Here is an 18298-nt window from a genome sequence, read left to right as displayed (position 1 = left end):
TAGCAATTAATGGTAACATTGATAACAGAAATTTCACCCGCCTGGTTACGACATTGATTACTGCGGTCAGCGGTCGTGTACACATGGGAAAAGTTTACTTATACTGATTGTTAATTATCTTTGTTTTATTTATAGGTTGCAACAAAGGATACACTAAAAGCTCTCACCTAAAAGCCCACCAAAGAATACACACAGGTAATTTTATGTTTTAATCGTTCATATCTGCAGTATGTACACAATATAATAGTCTTATATGATCCGTAGAATTTTGTCAGAATACCTGCCATTATATACCTATACATATACAAATACATAATATAATAAATCGAAACGCCGAAAATACAACCCATTAGGGTGGTTATCGGACGACATCAAACAGCATTCCAAAACCCATTAAGTACTACAAATACACTGATACACGAATGTATAAATATACACGGTATGTGTGTTACAGCCTATATGACTCGTATATACATGCGATTTATGTCTTAGTGTTTTTGTGAATGAACATTATTATTATATATCATACCACCTCCCGTGTAAAAGGGTACCTATATCACTTCGCAGGCGCCGGTATTGTAACGGGGAGACAAGCGAAACAACCTTTAGTCACGTACACAAAAGCCTTTTTTGCTTTCAAACAACACAACACCATCGCGGACGATCACCGGACCGTGTAATCGAATCGGACTTCTCAGGGACGACGCCAACGCGTGGCACCACCGTACACTGTGGCCCAGACAGTCTGCTGCTGCTGCTGCTGACATTCGTGTTTCGCTTGGTATATAATAGTATGGTCTGTCCGGTCGCAGTGTATAGTGAAATTCCAATACGAAAACTAACACAACTAATAATTTGACGCGTCCAGATTAATATTATATTAGAACAAAAATACCTATTCAATCATTTTAAAATAACAAAATTTCCGAGACAATGTAATAATATTTATATTGTATTACATGTTTAAAAAAAATAGTTTCTGACGAAAAATGTACAACAAAAAATGTAAAAAGCAGGACATGACGTTATTATTTCGAAAATATTTTTCACTTAACATATTATTAACTGCGTCTCCATTTTGATTTTGCCTATTGGAATATACGCGATATTGCTCGAATTAGATGGACACGTGCACGAGTATTAAAGAGATAATGTATTACATTCACGTCTTCTTAAATAACTATTTTTTTATTAAACGTACACAAACAAGATTGTCTGGTACCTTCTATACCTTCTCGATACCGTATTACCGTCAGATATAGGCACCGTAGATCTTTCAGTACATTTTTGTCTGCTATATTTGTCTTTTCACTCGACGACTAATTTCCGTGGTATTTTTGTTTAAAAAAATAATTCAGAACCAAGTGTTTTTCTTTTCACCGAAAAACCCCGTGGTCGGCCTCCTTCAAAATGTATTTTTATTTCGACACCTCGTTAATCTATAGCTGGTCCCTGGACACATAGCATAATATATAATATGTAATGACTACCGCGTGCGCGGAGGCCGCGAATATATTTAATTGGAGGTTTCGGACACGTCGAAGTTAAACAAATTGCCTCCCGGCGCATGTCGAAGTGCCGTGTGCGCATTTTTTTTTTTTTTTTTTTTTTTTAATACCACTAAATTAAACCCTAACACGATGTTCGCAGTGTAATTACATTTGCCAACCGTCCGGCGCGCAGATATTTTGATTATTTCGTTTATCCGCTTCTGCTGCTGCCTCGATGTTCGCGTATAGTTAAATATTATTATACACTATTAATCTATTATACCTACCTACACCGCATTATTATAATATATACGTATGTCGGTTTTTGATCGATATGAAACGCACTAAATATACACCGGAATATTATTATGTACAAGTTCCTATAGACCGGCCAACAGATTGGACGTGCCAAATATTTCGAATTATATATTATATATTATGTATTTTAAGGTTTCGTCTTATAGCATTGCCAATTCTGTTTATACAAAAGCATAACATACATATTTCGTTAGCTAAATGTATTCGTATATTAATTCCATACAATATAATACGTCGGCACTCAACAGGTATACCTATATATACTTAAATTTATCGAATCGCAGTTAATTGCGCGATCAGAAAACCGTCCGTTTTATGTACTACGCGTACATTATAATATAACGATATTCGTGTTTATTATTATTGTTGTTATTTATCTGTGTCATAATGTTGCTTTAAAAGTATCGACGGTCTCGAAACGTTTTATCATCCGATACGCCGTAAAACGGTTTTTATAGTTTAATATAATATAGTATATTTAAAAATTATTAACAGTTGTTAATTTACGTATTAGAGAAAAAAAAAGTCACTGCACCGTTACGATAAATTCCGCGATCGTACGGCATAATGTTTATTATAATATATTTATATAGGTATTACTCCGACGATCGTATCGCGTGTCGGTTTTTATTCGATTTCGCGATATTTGACCCGACCGATTTCGGTCCACCGCCGCCGCCGCCGCTCTACTTAATAATAATATCGTGCAGATACCGCCGGTCTTAGTATGTACGAATATATTTCAATGCTCGCGCGCGCATTACACTCGCATATTCGTATGTATCCGTATCGCGGGCAAATTGTCGTCCGAGGTCGCGGAAATCCGTTCGTCGGCGGTGGCGTAGGGATGAGTCAGAGGCTGCGGGAGAAAGTCGCGCGAAATAAATACTAATTACTGCAGTACGGTATAAATGTATATTACAATACCACGACAATAACACATTATAATACACTACGGCCGCGGCGCAGAACAATTATTACTGACGTTATTATTATTATTATTATTATTATTGGCCCGAAAACCATTATACACGCCAACGCCGCCGCGACGGGCCGACGTTCGACAATCGTATACGATAATTATCGCCGCGGCAAACTATCGGATCGCGCGATTATTAGACACACGCGGACGTTATGATATTATTATGCAGATATTATTTTTTTTATACACACGGGTGTACCTGCTATAGCAGTGTACGTACACAATATGCCGACGTCGATGACTCGTAGTAAAAAATGCGTCTAATTTGTGCGCTGTGCGCGTTTCTCTCCTCGTCCACTCTTCCGCGTCAGCCTCGGCGACAGAGCGCCTCGGGTCGGGTCGGATCGTGTGTGTGTGTGTGTGTGTATGCATATGTATAAGTATGTCGTGTAAAGTATATAATAATAGTAATAATAATAATAATAATAAATAATAATAATAATAATGTGTAGTATAGACGTCGTCGTAGTCGTCGTAGACGGTCGGTCGGTGTCGGAGAGCCGGGGAGACACGTCGGATAGAGGTCCTCGACCCTGGGACGAGACAAAACGGTCACTGCGTACATAAGACATAACGGCCGTACATAGGCGAATACAACAACAACAATAATAAAAATAATAATGTTACAATACCGACGCACGCGCGAGCGGACAATATTGTGTGTGTACGTCACATATTGATATTATTATTAAATAATATATATACATATACAGTTATTATGTGCGCGAGCACAGTTAACGCATATTACGCGTATCGCGGGTCGCCGCGAGACGGAGAAAAACATTATCAAAACCACTCGAGGCAGCTTTATTTTCTTACCAAGACAGCGTGCTAGGTACACAGTGAGTAATGAGAACGACGATAATAATGTAATTCTTACGTTACGCGGACGGAGACAATATGAACACGAAAACAATATATATATAATAAACACACGCACACACATCACACTCGTGGGCCATGATAGAGTACGCGTGTGCTGTGCTGTGCGCGATATTGATCGAGTCGCGCAGTAGCGGTATATTAGGTAGACACAGCAATATTATAATGATAATGCGACGATGATGATATTATATACGCGTATTTATTATTATTTTATGTAGCGTAGATCGGAAGCCGAGAATTTTGGCATTGTGCATCGACGATCGCTCGACGGCGTTCCCGTCGTACTACGTATATATAATAACATATCATGTGTGTATACATACAACAGATACGTGACGGGGCCCGCGTGCTATGTAAGACACATATTAACCGTCATTTTGTCTGCGCAATTATTAACGGCATTCCTGCGCATGTTTACTACGTATCCTTGTATAATATGCTTACACCATAATTATATGTATCTATAATATTTGTACAGTGTCCCGATCAGGATTGTTTTCCTGCTAGAGTTTGAGAGGTTTCAATATACTTTGTCTATTCTGTCCGCCGAATCTGCTTGCAGTATACCTTACATCGCGGTTACCGCTGCACGCGATGATTATAATAATATACAGGATATCGCAATCTCTTACCGTTCGCCGTTTTTTGTCAATAAATTACAAGGTTTTAATAATAATAATGTCTCCGCTCAATTTTTAGTCTATTTGATTGGGTACCACGGTGGTGGGTCACAATACACACATAAATCATACGATTTAGACGTCTTTGACCTGCAGCTGTGGATCGTTCGAGACAAAATATTAAGTCAAATACAGACGATTTCGGCAGTATTCTGCGTCGAAGGACAAAAGTTTAAACTTTTTAGCGAAATCGTGTAGGTTCATATAATGGAACGGAGAAGATGAGATATCTGTAAAGTAATTTGACTTCAAATGCGCAGGATCGCGTATACGACCATATATTAATATAGTATATTGCTTTTAGGAAGCTTATAGGAAACACACGTTTATTTGTGAAGTCGGTTTGTCACGAAACACTTTTGAGTATATAATATTATCTGTGCAGGTGGAATAATGGTAATATACTGTCAGAAACGTAATTCGACGCGATGTCGTAAAGTGAATCACCTGAGAAGTAATTGCCAGGTTCTCATATTATGCTATATATTTATTATATAAATGGAACGAAATACCACTTATGATTTGATCTTTTTTCAATAATAATAATAATAATACTATTTTCAGTGATTGTTAATCGTCAAATTATGTACAATGACTTGAAAACTACGCAATTCGTATACAAAAATCGGTGTATTATATTATTTTAAACGTAATATATTTTTTAGATATATACCACTTCGTCCACGTCCGTTGAGATTATCATTTTTATTATATTATTTTGTAAATATATAGACGATTTTTATTACGATTTTTTCTCGGTATACCGCTATATAATATCTAACTCGATATGGATGGATGGATAAGTCTATTATAATAACCTATATAATATAATCGTATTATGCATAATATATATGTATATATACATCATTAGACGCGTGTAATATAATATTAATATGTTTTGATGATCCGATCGTTTTATAATAAATTCCGTTTTAAACGATGTAAGATCGTCGGTGTACAGTTCTATATATTTTCGGGCGCATGTGTAAATCTGGTTTAAGTTTATGTGGTTTTTTTTTTGTTGTTGTCGTTTTTTAATAGCTTTTAAATTCGGTTTCTCGACAATTTGTTAAAATTAATTAACCACTAGGACAGTGATGGTCTGCAGCGGCGGTGTCCGATTAGTGCATGTGCCAACTAAAGTGCTCCGGTCTACAACTCATCATCATCATCATCATCATATTAGATCCTAAATCGGAAACGGTCGTTTTATGACGTTCGTCTATAAATATGTATGTACAATATAAAGGTGTGACATTTCATTAAAAGCTATAGCTATTAAAATTCGACTCGCGTACGTGTTCGCGCCGCTGCGGCATTATTGTATACCTATTAAATAATAAATATTATCATATACGCGTTTGAGAGTATACCGATGATTCTCGTGTATATAATGACCGAGACCGATAAATTTATTTTCGTCTCTGACGTACTATATATAGCTGCGGCGATTAAACCCTCGCGATAAATAATTCCGAGGCGGAAAAAAAACCGTACAGGTCGTACTATTATAATAATAATAATAATAATAATAATAATAATAATAATAAGCCGGATAAAAGAATGCAACGAGACCGTCGCGGTCACTGCAGTTATACACGGGTACAGCAGCGAAATGGGGTGGCGAACGGCGCAATACTAAATACGACGGCGACACGTCTCGGGGGACAATTAAAATCGATATGGATCGTCCGTCGGCGCGAGAGGCACACCGTTGTAAAGTGCCCATATAATTGCGTGCAGCCGATTGGGATCTCATCAATTCGTTAAATCTAGATCGTTATTATAATAACAATAATGATAATAATGGTTTAGCCGAGTATAATTTTGCACCCACACGCGATTGTGCGCACGCGCACACGCTCGCGGACGCTGCTCGCACAAAATACGTAATATAAAAAAAATAATAATAATGCATATGTATATATACATAATATATAGGTACGAGCGAAAAGCACGCGACGAGATTTATGTGCACGCGCGTGAGTTACACATATTATATAATAATAATAATTATAAGCGAGAGATTATATTGTTTAACGAGTGTTTGTGTGTATATATATATATATATAGTAAACGCGTGTTTTATTATTTATTTTTTTTACGCGCGTGATTCATAAACGCGCGAATCGTTTGAAAAACACATATATGCTTACAATAAATAGCTGTGCATATAAATGAAATGCACAATCGGACGATACGCGCGTATTATCGTCGTATTATAGTTAGGTACATAATATGAATAACACCGATCGATGGCCGCCGTTACCGTAGCGGCGAGGGGGTAGAGAATTTTTCAACGTTTAATTGAATTTGAACGACATCGCACCGACGCCGTCGTAAGAAAGTGGAAAAACTCGTTCCGCGCGCTAAGTATCAAACTTGAGGATCTACAATAATAATAATAATAATAAACGCTGCAGTGCATTTATGTACGCGCTCATCTGACCGGCATGAAAATGTAAACAAGGTGTAGTAGGTATAAACTCATTGGTAATAAACGTTTGGTCGGACAGAAACTCACAACGTGATGTATTTAATTTAAGTATAAAAGTGCGCGAGTCAGTAGAGGTATTAAAATGTGCGCGTTATGAATTATGGTTGATAACAATTTGCAGCGGCTTACACACGGGGAGAGACCATATAATAAATTACTGAAGTATATTATATTGTATACATACACACGCGCGTGGAGACTTTAATGCCGTCGTTTTTATTAGATCCCGCGCGTTCGTTGTTGTTCCGTACAGGATAATATCAGCTGTTCGTGTCAATATTATTTACAGGCGATAATATCCCATATGATATCTTATGAACGCGTTAAGAAATTACATTTACAATTGTATATCACACTATATTATGTTCACAATTTAACCGTTTCGACAATTGAAATTATTTGATTATAAATTATATACTGCTATGACTATACATATATAAAATAATTGAGACGGGAAAGCAAGAAAATAGTAAATATACATATAAAGATATATTTTTACGGTGTACCATACAAATGCGTTATACGTACATAAATTTAAAGAGAATTCAAACAGGTATAATAATTATGTGTACATATAAATATATTAAATGTATAATAATGTATACTTACATATTATTTTACTTATATAGCATAATATATACACGTGTATATAATAATTACTGTACACAGCCGTAAAAATTAATTTTTCATTTATTATGTCCCACTCATCATATGCATAAAGACAATTTAATCGTTGCTTATTTTCTGTATAGGTACCTGCGCGCTATAATACTTATCTAACAATTAATGTTTTTACGCGACGTGTATATTTCCACGCAGCGGGTATATAAATAAAATACGCAATCATGTAAATTCGAGACACGTAGTAGTACGACTGACCGGTGCGACTCCCAACCGTGTTCAGAAACATTCGGTATTTTGTTACTCCGTTGATTATTATAATAACCATAGATATAAATATAATAAATTGTTAGTTTTTTTTTTTTTGTCTTCGAGTGATGTGACCGTTATAATGTGAATAATTAAGGGTGTACCTATTATAATATACTTATACGTGCTAGTACATTTTTACAGGAGCAAGTTTAAAAATGTTTTATATCGGTATCGGCGAAGGCTCGAGGTCGACAGTCAAATGTATGCGTTTAAAAAACAGAGTAATTATATTAGATATTTCACAACTAAGTCACCTAGCTGTCGAGGATATAGTCGTGTGTCTTTTATCTTATTATGATTAGCCGCTGCAATCCTTGTATCGTATTTACTTATCATGATCTACTAGCAAATATCTAGAGTTGGACCAAGTTCAACTTTTGGACACGATACGACACGACAGCCGACGGTACTGTAAACATGGCTTTAGCGTACAGGACGCACTGGTATCTAAATATAATATGTGTATAAAAATTATGTGGATTGGAGAGGTTTTTACGTGTGCACGCCATGCCAGTTAGTAATATATCCATGTATATATATATAAATATCACTATAATCGCGTGCAAAAATACGATTTTATTACACTCGATTTTAAGGTTGAATATTACATGATAATTAATATCGTTCTTGTGGCCTGTAATCTAAATATTTATACAAAACATAATATATACCTACACGGCGGTGCGCAACGTCGTCCCACTCGGTTCCGGTCAACGTGGAAAAAAAACACCTAAGTAAAATACCGCAGTAACATAATACATATTTTATTTCATACTCTCTCGGTCGGTGGTTTGTATGGCAGGAAAATTTTTTTTACGCGTTCGGCGCGTTTGATGTGAATAGTTTTTTTTCTGCACGCGCTCGCGACTTTAATCGTGTGACTGGGTATTATAACGCACGGCGTTAACGAAAACACACACACACACACACCCACAGCGCGTTATATATTATGTCCGAGCAATATAATATAATATAATATACGCGTGCGAGATAATGTTGTAACTGCGAAACTGTTAATATTATAACTCTCAGAAAATAAAGAAAAAACCGCCGCCTTTTATTCCCGCGGCTAATTCTCGCGGACACGGCCATAAAAACTCGCATTACTGTCGCACTACCGCCAATTCCGTAGAATTTATTTACCATCGAACACCACCATCTGTCGGTTCGCCGTCTCCGCTGTCGTCGCCGGTCCGCCGCCGCCGCTCGTGATGCAGCCACGACGAAGGCGCGTGTAGGCCGCGAACGAAATTTCGTTTATTACTCCGAAAAAGGTCTGAAACACTTAGTCTTAATAGAGACGTATGTAGGATGTTGATTTAATATTGCGGTAACGACACGGTGTCCTTTTTAAAAAAATTGTATACCATGCGTGTATGCGTATATTATACATATATAGTATTATAATAATCGTATAATATAATAATATTAATAATAGTAATGACAATGTAATGCATGTGTACGTTGTGCGTAAAAAAATTAACCTCTAAACGGCGACTACATGAATAAAATATACTGTACGCACTCACACATCTGGTCTTTTGAAAATCATCCACCGGCTGTTATGTTTTTTTTAAACATATATTATAGAACGCGTACACCAATTTTATACTATGATATTATGATTGGTATGGAATTTGTATGAACATGATTAAACAAATACGACTATGATAGTAATTGTATATCTCTAGTTGTCGACTTGTAAATAAAGTTAATATGATATTATTGTTGTGAGTGTATACTATTAACTGAAATTTGATACATTTTTGATTTATTATAATAATACGGATACGTATTATTCCGAACTATAGTATTTTAGTAACTATGTACTAAATACTATCTAAATGAGATATTATGAATTACCCATACAAGTATATAGGTTGTCCAAAAATAGTTTGTGTGGACTTTGAAATTATTGATGTTTCATAAAACTACCAGTGAAATATATAGGTACTATCCTTACTGTATAATGACGTTCTGTTCAATAATTAACGTAGAAATTTGCGAACACTTTTTTTCAGTTTTGGAATAATAGTTAAAGCGATTGGTATAATTGCAAAAAAAAAAAAATTCACGAAGTTCTTTGTAGGTGACGGTCACGTTTTTATGAAAATATTGAATAATAGACTTACACCTATCTATGTATTATTATTATGTTTTATACTTACAAAACAAAAATATTTGGCGTTGCATCCGCTTCGATGGGAGAATGCATCATTTTTAGTTTTTTTTTCTCTTTTACTCGTTAATACAATAACTCTCGTTAACCGCGCAGGGCAACTTTTGGAAAACGTCAATTTTTGCGATTGTACTCCGAAGACAATCGCGGTTAAACGAACTCGTTTTGTTTTCAGATATTCTCATAGTAATAACAGCACTATAATATATATTATTATTATTATAATACAGTCATCGAAACAAGAGAACTATCGGCGCACACGCAGCGTAATATTCAATAATTATGAATACGTAGTATATATCGTGAATAATATACGTTTTAAATTCTACCCTCCCACCGTAGGACGGTATTGCGTATTGTGCTCATGTAAAGTTCCCTCCCCTCCCGATCGCGTTTCAATATATTATAATATATAATATAGTCAAACTTTCATCATCCCCGTCCGGCACTATGTAATATATTATTATATAGACCGGCCAATTTTCCTATATCATCACCCGGAACACGCGCGCTAGTTACAATAATAATAATAATATTAATACATGTTGTGCGCGTATAATATAAATAAGTAATATACACACATACACACATAGATAAGTATAGTTTACGAGAGTATATAATATACATACTATATATGTATATATATATATAATCGCCGTTGCCGGATGGTCCAATTTTCCACTCGAACGACCGCGTAAACGTTGTTGAATTATTGTCAACCGCCGTACGAATTAAAAAAAACTAAATAACACGACGACGGAAAAAAAACAGATGAATAAAAACCGTATACGAACCGTAATGATAATAATAAACTGCCGTGTGTGTAAAGTGCGTATCGCGATCGCGCGCTCACACACACACACACACAAATAGGAACTCTGCTTGGGTAGCGCCGAAATAATGTACACATAAACGACGTCGACGACAGTAATAACAACAATAACAACAGAAGCAACGATTTTTTTTTGGGGGGGGGGGGTGGATATTAGGCATTATAATATACGCAACGCCAAAGGCTACATGCGCGTGCACAATGCACATAATATTATTATTATTATTGTTATTACCATTATGCGTTTTACGTGCAACCGCGCGAGAGATGGACGCGCACACTGCATGTCATTATTATAATATTATTATCACGCAGGTACCAACCTATATATATATATTATTATTACAGGTATACTAGTGGTATATACCTAAAAAGGCTAAAAAGTGCGTCGATGACGGTGTCGTCGTCGTCGTCGTCGTAGTTTTTGAAATTTTGAATTATCCTGTATGAACGCGCTTGCGCGCCCGCCCGCCCGGCTGTCGACGGCGGCGGTTATTTCGACGGTACCTACCTATATAGGTTTTTGTTTTTCACGGGACGTGAGTCGGCTTCCGTCCACGCCACTCGGCAGTGCGATTATACTCGTCATTACGATGTGCACACCGTTATTATTATTATAATGTTTTACCGTCGTTTATGATAATGCCCATACTATACGTACCTAAACAATATCATATTATGCGCGAGCATAATCGATTCTATTATTTCGATATAATATATTATTATTACGTCGGCGACGACAACGACGAATCGTATGTATACATATATATTTACATCATTACACATACCATTATATTATTATTATTGTAATGTAGAGCGCTGTTGTAAGGCGCGCGCGCGTCAACCGGAGCGTACATATTATTATTTTATTATAATACGCGACGCAGAATCGCGACAACGGGCCGCCCCGCGTCATCGCCGTATCCGTCATCCGTGCGATTCGACAACGCGTTTGAGGGTGTGCGTTCGCGTCCGACGGTTTTTTTTTTTTTTTTTTTATTCAAACGCCCACGCGCACGTTTCTGGTGACGTGCCGTCGTCACTGGCTGCACCGCAGAGCGATTCGTTTATCGCGATCCCGCGCAGGTATAATGTATAATGTAATACAATATATCTCGACGGATACCTACGAGGAAATTAACGAAACAATAATTATTCCAAACGCTCGAGAACAGCACAATATTTAAAAATTATTTACGTCTTTCGCAGACGCTCGCAGTGTGGGTTGACCGTAGAAACTATTACACGCGTCGCCTCGTAGTGTAATATATTATATAGGTTTATTCACCGCGTGTCGTGGAAATCACAACAAAACAACATTAAAAAATTGATAATATGTTATTGGTGTTCACTGTTATATGTATATTATGATAGATCAAGATTGGCCAACCCGCGACCCGCCTCGGAAATTTTTGCGGTCCACGAGATTTATCATACGTTTGCAAAATTTAAGGAAAATAAGGAGAGCGTATTTTAATCTATTCTGTCTCATTTTTTGTTGCAAAAAAAAAAAAAAAAATTAAAACATTTTCAGATGGTGAATTCATAAATCTAAAACATTTGTTACTATTTAGTATATGCGGTCCGTGAGCTCATGATGTATTTCCAAAGTGGCCCACAAGACAATTTGGGTTGGCCACCACTGTGTTAGATCATCGGTAACTGGTAAGGAGGATCGCACTCTGAAATTCTTCGGATCGCGAACGCATAAGTATTGCACGCGTGCTATATAATTCTAATAATTGTTTACATATTATTGGTCACTCGTCGACTCGTCTGTCGGTGCAGCTGGGTCAAGGACGTGCTCGTCCCTTTCGGCCTGTCTCGTGGCGTTTACACACGTATATATGTTACATGTTACATGTCTTATATATATATATATATATAAATATAAAAAAAAAATGTCGAGTGGGCTCCGATCGCACTCGGTTCCGAATGTGAACACAATCGTTACATTGTTTGCACGCCGACGACCGCTATACATAATAATAATAATAATAATATAATAATATAATAATAATATATACACATAATAAACGACTGCGGCGGAGAACTCGGAACGTGGGCCGCCACCGCGGCACGTCCTAAGACAATGGCGCGTGCAGAGAGGAAAAATTTGCGACCAAAGTGCACATTATCATAATATACAATATAAATGTATGTAGTGCACTCGCGGTACTACCCGGCGAAGCGTCCCACATCCGCATTATACATATAATGCTCTGTGTGTTAATTTTTTTGTCTTTGGCTTTTCGAACTTCATTGTCGTCGTTGGCCTACTCGAAATCGCGGGCAGTCAATCGAGACCAATTAAAACGAAAACGGTTACGAACGGATTACTTGCCTATAATCGTGTCGTGTGGGTTGCGATAAAACAAGCGTATAATTTGTCATTTTTCTCTCTTCCGTCCCGCGGCACGCGCGATATAAATAAGAACGCGGACGAACGTGTGCTTCAGTTTAATTTTAATATAATGATACAAGTACTATAATGTAGACGGCCAACGACGTAATTTATAACACCGATGTCATGCACATTTTTTCCAATATCATAACCTTCAAACAGTATAAACATATAACTGAATTGATTAAATATTAAAAAAAAAAATTGTAATTGTAAATTACTCATCGCGGTAGATTTACCAGGCGAAAACTGAATAGTGAATCTATTTCCGATTTAATCTATTTTATCTTAGAAATAGAATTATAGTTTATGGTAGGGTTCCGTAGTTTCATCACAGACAAAGCATGGCCGAAACTCAAAGTTTTGTGTTTATAAAAGGCAAAGATTTTAATTTGCCATATCTGCAAGTATCCAACAAAACTCGGTTCTATAGCTTAGATAAAATTTTTAAGATTTTACGGTATGTCGTTGGTCATCATCATGGTATAATATAGAATATATTTATATATCATCATCACATGTCTTTTCAACTCAGTAAGAGTCTTAGTCGCCACTATAGTCAGTGCCTGCTGCAATTTTCAACAGTCCTGGATCCTTTCATTTCAATATATTTAGATTTATTCATCGTTATTTCGATCACCTTTATAATCTACTTCCTTTATGGTTGCCATCAAATAGCTACTCTAGCTTAGTTTTTTTTTCGAACTAATCCCTTAACTTAACGTGCCAAAACCATATTAGTCTTTGTCCCTTCACGTAGCTTTTTGTAATGAATAGTTTTGTTATTTCTTTTACTTCCGTGTTCTTTTTTCTTCGCTGGCAATTTATAAAATATGGACAAGCAGAGTAAATACTAAATAACTTTGTTAAAATCACTACTAGTGTTTATCGCTCGTTGTATTATACCTATAAATTATTATTCCGAGCTACAGAATCGTATGTAATATATACACAAATTATACAGTACAGTATTCGCGGTGTAAGAAAATGTTTTTAACAACGCGACGTCGAGTAGGTATATATATATGTATATATATATGTATAATAGAAGCGAGCAGTATACGTATGTTATACAGTTATATATCGTTTGACGCGGCTTTCTCGTCGCACCTCGACGGATAATCACATAGATACATACGAACAAACACACTTTACACACACATACGCACACGAACACACGTTGTAGGTACCTACATGATTGATATGAATCTCGCGAATGGAATGTCGTGCGTCGATCGATCCGTATTATTGCAGTACCCCCGAGGTAGATCGCACGTATAGAATATGCGTGTGTGCAATGCGATTTATGAGCTTATAGGCACGTAAGGCATACAGTCAGTCACAGATAGCTCTCAATGAGTCATTATAATAATATACAAATTATCATAAACACATTCAGAACCCCTCCTCTCCAATCAAAATATTTCAGAAAAAAAAATGTAAATACCATTTACTAAAGCAGTAAACAATTATTATGAAACGCGTTTGACATTGAGAAAAAAATATTAAACACCTAATTAAATAAATTTATTTTTTATTCGTGAATATTGCACAGAGTATCAAAATAAACACCGACGATTCTTACCGAGCGTGGCAGGTGGGTGATTCACAATAATTTTTCCATCGTATAAATTGATGATAGCAAAACATTATATAAGAACAATGTTCAGGAATTAAAATGAGAATAAAACCATTGTACACAATACTATGTGTTTAAGTTTCTAGTGATATGGTACTCTGTACACTATGTTTTCACTGTACACTATACTTCGCACTTATGTGTACACTGATTTATAACTATGTATATTATTATGTAATATTGTGCTGTTCGTATAATAATAACTATACGACGGAAACTGTAATAACGTGTGCCTGCCTAATGTCGTAGAATATTATAGAATATATTATATTATTTACCTACTTAGAATACTATCATCGTGAACGCAATACGATATATTAAATCGGTGTGCGTATTTTTGTCTACAGGCGAAAAACCGTACCGGTGCACGTGGTCGGCGTGCGAGTGGAGTTTCGCGCGGTCGGACGAGCTGACCAGACACTACCGGAAGCATACGGGCGACAAACCGTTCCGGTGCGAGGTGTGCGAACGGTGTTTCGCCCGGTCCGATCATCTGGCGCTGCACAAGAAACGCCATCAGCCCAAGAACGCGGCGGCGGTGGTGGCGGCGCAGCATCAGCAGCTGATGGACCATCCGTCGTCCAAAGGCGGGGCCGCCGACCAACACCAGCAGAAGCAGCAGCACCAGCAGCTGATGATGTTGAACGGCGGCGGTATGGTGCCCGGGCCAAAGGCCGGCGGCGAGTACGTCGTCGACGGTCAGCAGCCGGTCTGCAGGCAAATGGTGCCGGCCTTGTGATCGTCGCGCGCTCGCACGTGATAATTACAATATAATATAATATTAATATTTATGTTATCCGTGATGAGAGGCTGCGCGGCAGTAGTCCGGACGATCGGTAAAAAAAAAACCGCCGACGCGGAGAAGAAGAACGATGGGGGAGGAGGGTGGGATGGAGGAATTTTTGTGAGTTTTTTCCGTTTATGTATATTTTTTATTTTTTCGTGGTATTTCTGCACGGAAACAAGCGCCTGTTGCTGCTGTTGCACGGTTGACCCGTAGGAATTCGGTCGTCGGTCGCCGCACAATGACACCTTAACGAACGACTATTGTGCGCTCTAGAGAAAATAATAATAATAGTAATGATATATCATACAACTATCGTGCATATTATTATTATTATTATGTATACACATACGCGTGTGCGCCATTCGAAAATAGAAGGAAAAACAAAAAGAACGGTTAAGTGACGGACAAACGACCGCGACCTCGCCGCCATTGCGGGTCAAACCGCGCAAGTATCGCCGTCGTCGACGTGTGTAATATTATCATCGGTTCTCCTGTAAAGCAAACATTGGACAGCGGCAACAAATAACAATAATAATACAATACTGCAGTTTGTAGTAGCCCACACGCGCGCGCGCGGCGCAAACTCCTCGTACACTATTAATAAATAATAATAATAATAATAATAATGATAATAATGTATATTATACAATAATGAAATCTATCGTTTCTCGCCTTTTTTTTTTCCTCTCGTCTGTTATTATTATTATTTATTTATTATCATTATTTTTTTAATCGTCTGCGGTCGTGTGATTAATGATCCGGTCGTGTCCCCGGGCTGCGTCGCGCGCACAATACTAGGCTGATTAACGGAATGATTGACCCGATTCCCCGCAGATCCCCCGAGGGGTCCCGCGCCTCCCCTCTCATCGCCGACACTCGCCCCTTCATTGTACTATTTTTTTTTTTCGCGATTCTTAGCCTAAATTTCTTGACGACACCTGTGTAGAGTATAATATTATATTATTATGCGTGTCGTCCGCCCATACCGATAAAACTGACTACATCACTCACCGATATATTATTATTAAAATAATATAATCGACGTGTATGATATTGGTTACAGTGCCTACCCAAACGACACTTTTTTTTATGTGTATGATGTTCACAGTCGGTATTTCTCGAACGAGAAAAATAAACTTTTCGGTTTTTTTTTTTTAGCGTTAAACGCACGCGAAGTCATACGAAAAAATTCAATATACCTTTGAATTTTGTCATAATATTAACTAAGCTATATCGCGACCAATATGTTCCAATTTTTTTCTATTTCACCGGAAAACCGATAAACATCGTATGCTCGTGCGCCAGTGACCACCACCCGCCGGTTTATCGTTTACCGGCAGTGTATTTAAAAAAAAATATATACTAGTAATGTTAATTTTAGATTTACAATTTTAATTAAATTTTAGAATATTATACTTGTAATAATTAGAATTACAAATTTAATGATGTAAATGTATATAATATATAGTCTATAGTGAAACACATTTCCTCGTATGTATATGAACAACAATTATTATTACTATTTTGTAAGAATAGTGGGATAAAAAATGTATGATATTTTTGTTATTTTGTTAAAGTTTTTGTAAACACAACTCGTCCTAATTAATTAGAGATGCATATAAAAATGTTAACGTTTAATATTATTTATTTCAAACTCTCTTTTAAATATATATATATATATATATATATTTTGTCGTTTTAGTTTAATGATATAAATTTTAACTAAATAGTTCATTTATACCATACATCTCGGAAATCACTTAATAATTATAGTTATATTGCACACACGACTTTAATCGTTTTATTCTTTTTCATCGCGTTTAATAGAAGATAAACCAAAGATTGCTTTCAAACATTGTTGTATTTTTGGTTTCACCACTGTAAAACTATGTTATAGATCCGCTTTATCATTTCATTATTGTTTTATTCAGAAAATAATTTATAAATATAACAATATAATAATCCTAACCATTTTGTCATAAGCTTTCGAGCATAAAATCAAAATAATTTTTTGTTTAAAGCGAACAAATCGCTTGATCTCATTAAAACCAAAACCAGTGATATAATAAACGGATTCAACCGAATGTTTTGTACGTATCAATCATAATCAACTACCTTTATATTATAATATATATATTTTTTTTTTCGCGTTTTTAATGTTGATTTTTCACCGCAACCACAATTTGCTTTTAATCATTTAAATTTATGTCATATAATATAATAGGTATACTTTAATAATATTTAACATTTTGCCAGTGACATAGTGGATTACAAACATTAACGGCATTACGTTTAGAAATTGTACAAAATACGAATTTAAGTTGTCTAAATTATTTTGTTAGAATTAATTTTTTATGATCATTATTTGTTTTTTTTTTTTAATTTGTTAAGATACTGTCCGAGGGTCTTATCCACCCTCGATATACCTATTTAGCAAATATTATTAAAATCTATTTTGTTCTTACTTGCTGTTCATTATTTTTACTAGTATAATAATAGTTGTTATTATTACCTATTTCTTATCCTTTTCGTTTACAATCACCGTTAGGTATATACAAAAAGTGTACAAGCAAAATGAAATGTCGAACATGTGGTCGGTATACATACATAAACATTCACCGTTTCAAATTGCCCATATGTGCGCCATGGACCAGTGAAGTAAAACGGTTAAA

General features: G+C 36.2%; 1 protein-coding gene across 1 annotated transcript in view; it reads left to right on the top strand.

Annotated features, from left to right (window-relative positions):
* Positions 1–18023, top strand: part of LOC113553443 (zinc finger protein ZIC 1-like) — a 90721-nt gene extending 72698 nt beyond the window's left edge. The window contains exons 5-6 of the mRNA XM_026956775.1: positions 136–195; positions 15187–18023. Of these exons, the coding sequence (XP_026812576.1) occupies positions 136–195; positions 15187–15578 (452 nt within the window). The 3' untranslated portion in view covers positions 15579–18023. The remainder of the gene's footprint in view (positions 1–135; positions 196–15186) is intronic.
* Positions 18024–18298: the final 275 nt, after the last annotated feature.

This window comes from Rhopalosiphum maidis, chromosome 2 (genome assembly GCF_003676215.2).
Source record: "Rhopalosiphum maidis isolate BTI-1 chromosome 2, ASM367621v3, whole genome shotgun sequence".
Taxonomy (NCBI): domain Eukaryota; kingdom Metazoa; phylum Arthropoda; class Insecta; order Hemiptera; family Aphididae; genus Rhopalosiphum; species Rhopalosiphum maidis.
Note: the sequence above shows the minus strand (reverse complement) of the source record. Positions and strands in the feature narration are given on the sequence as shown.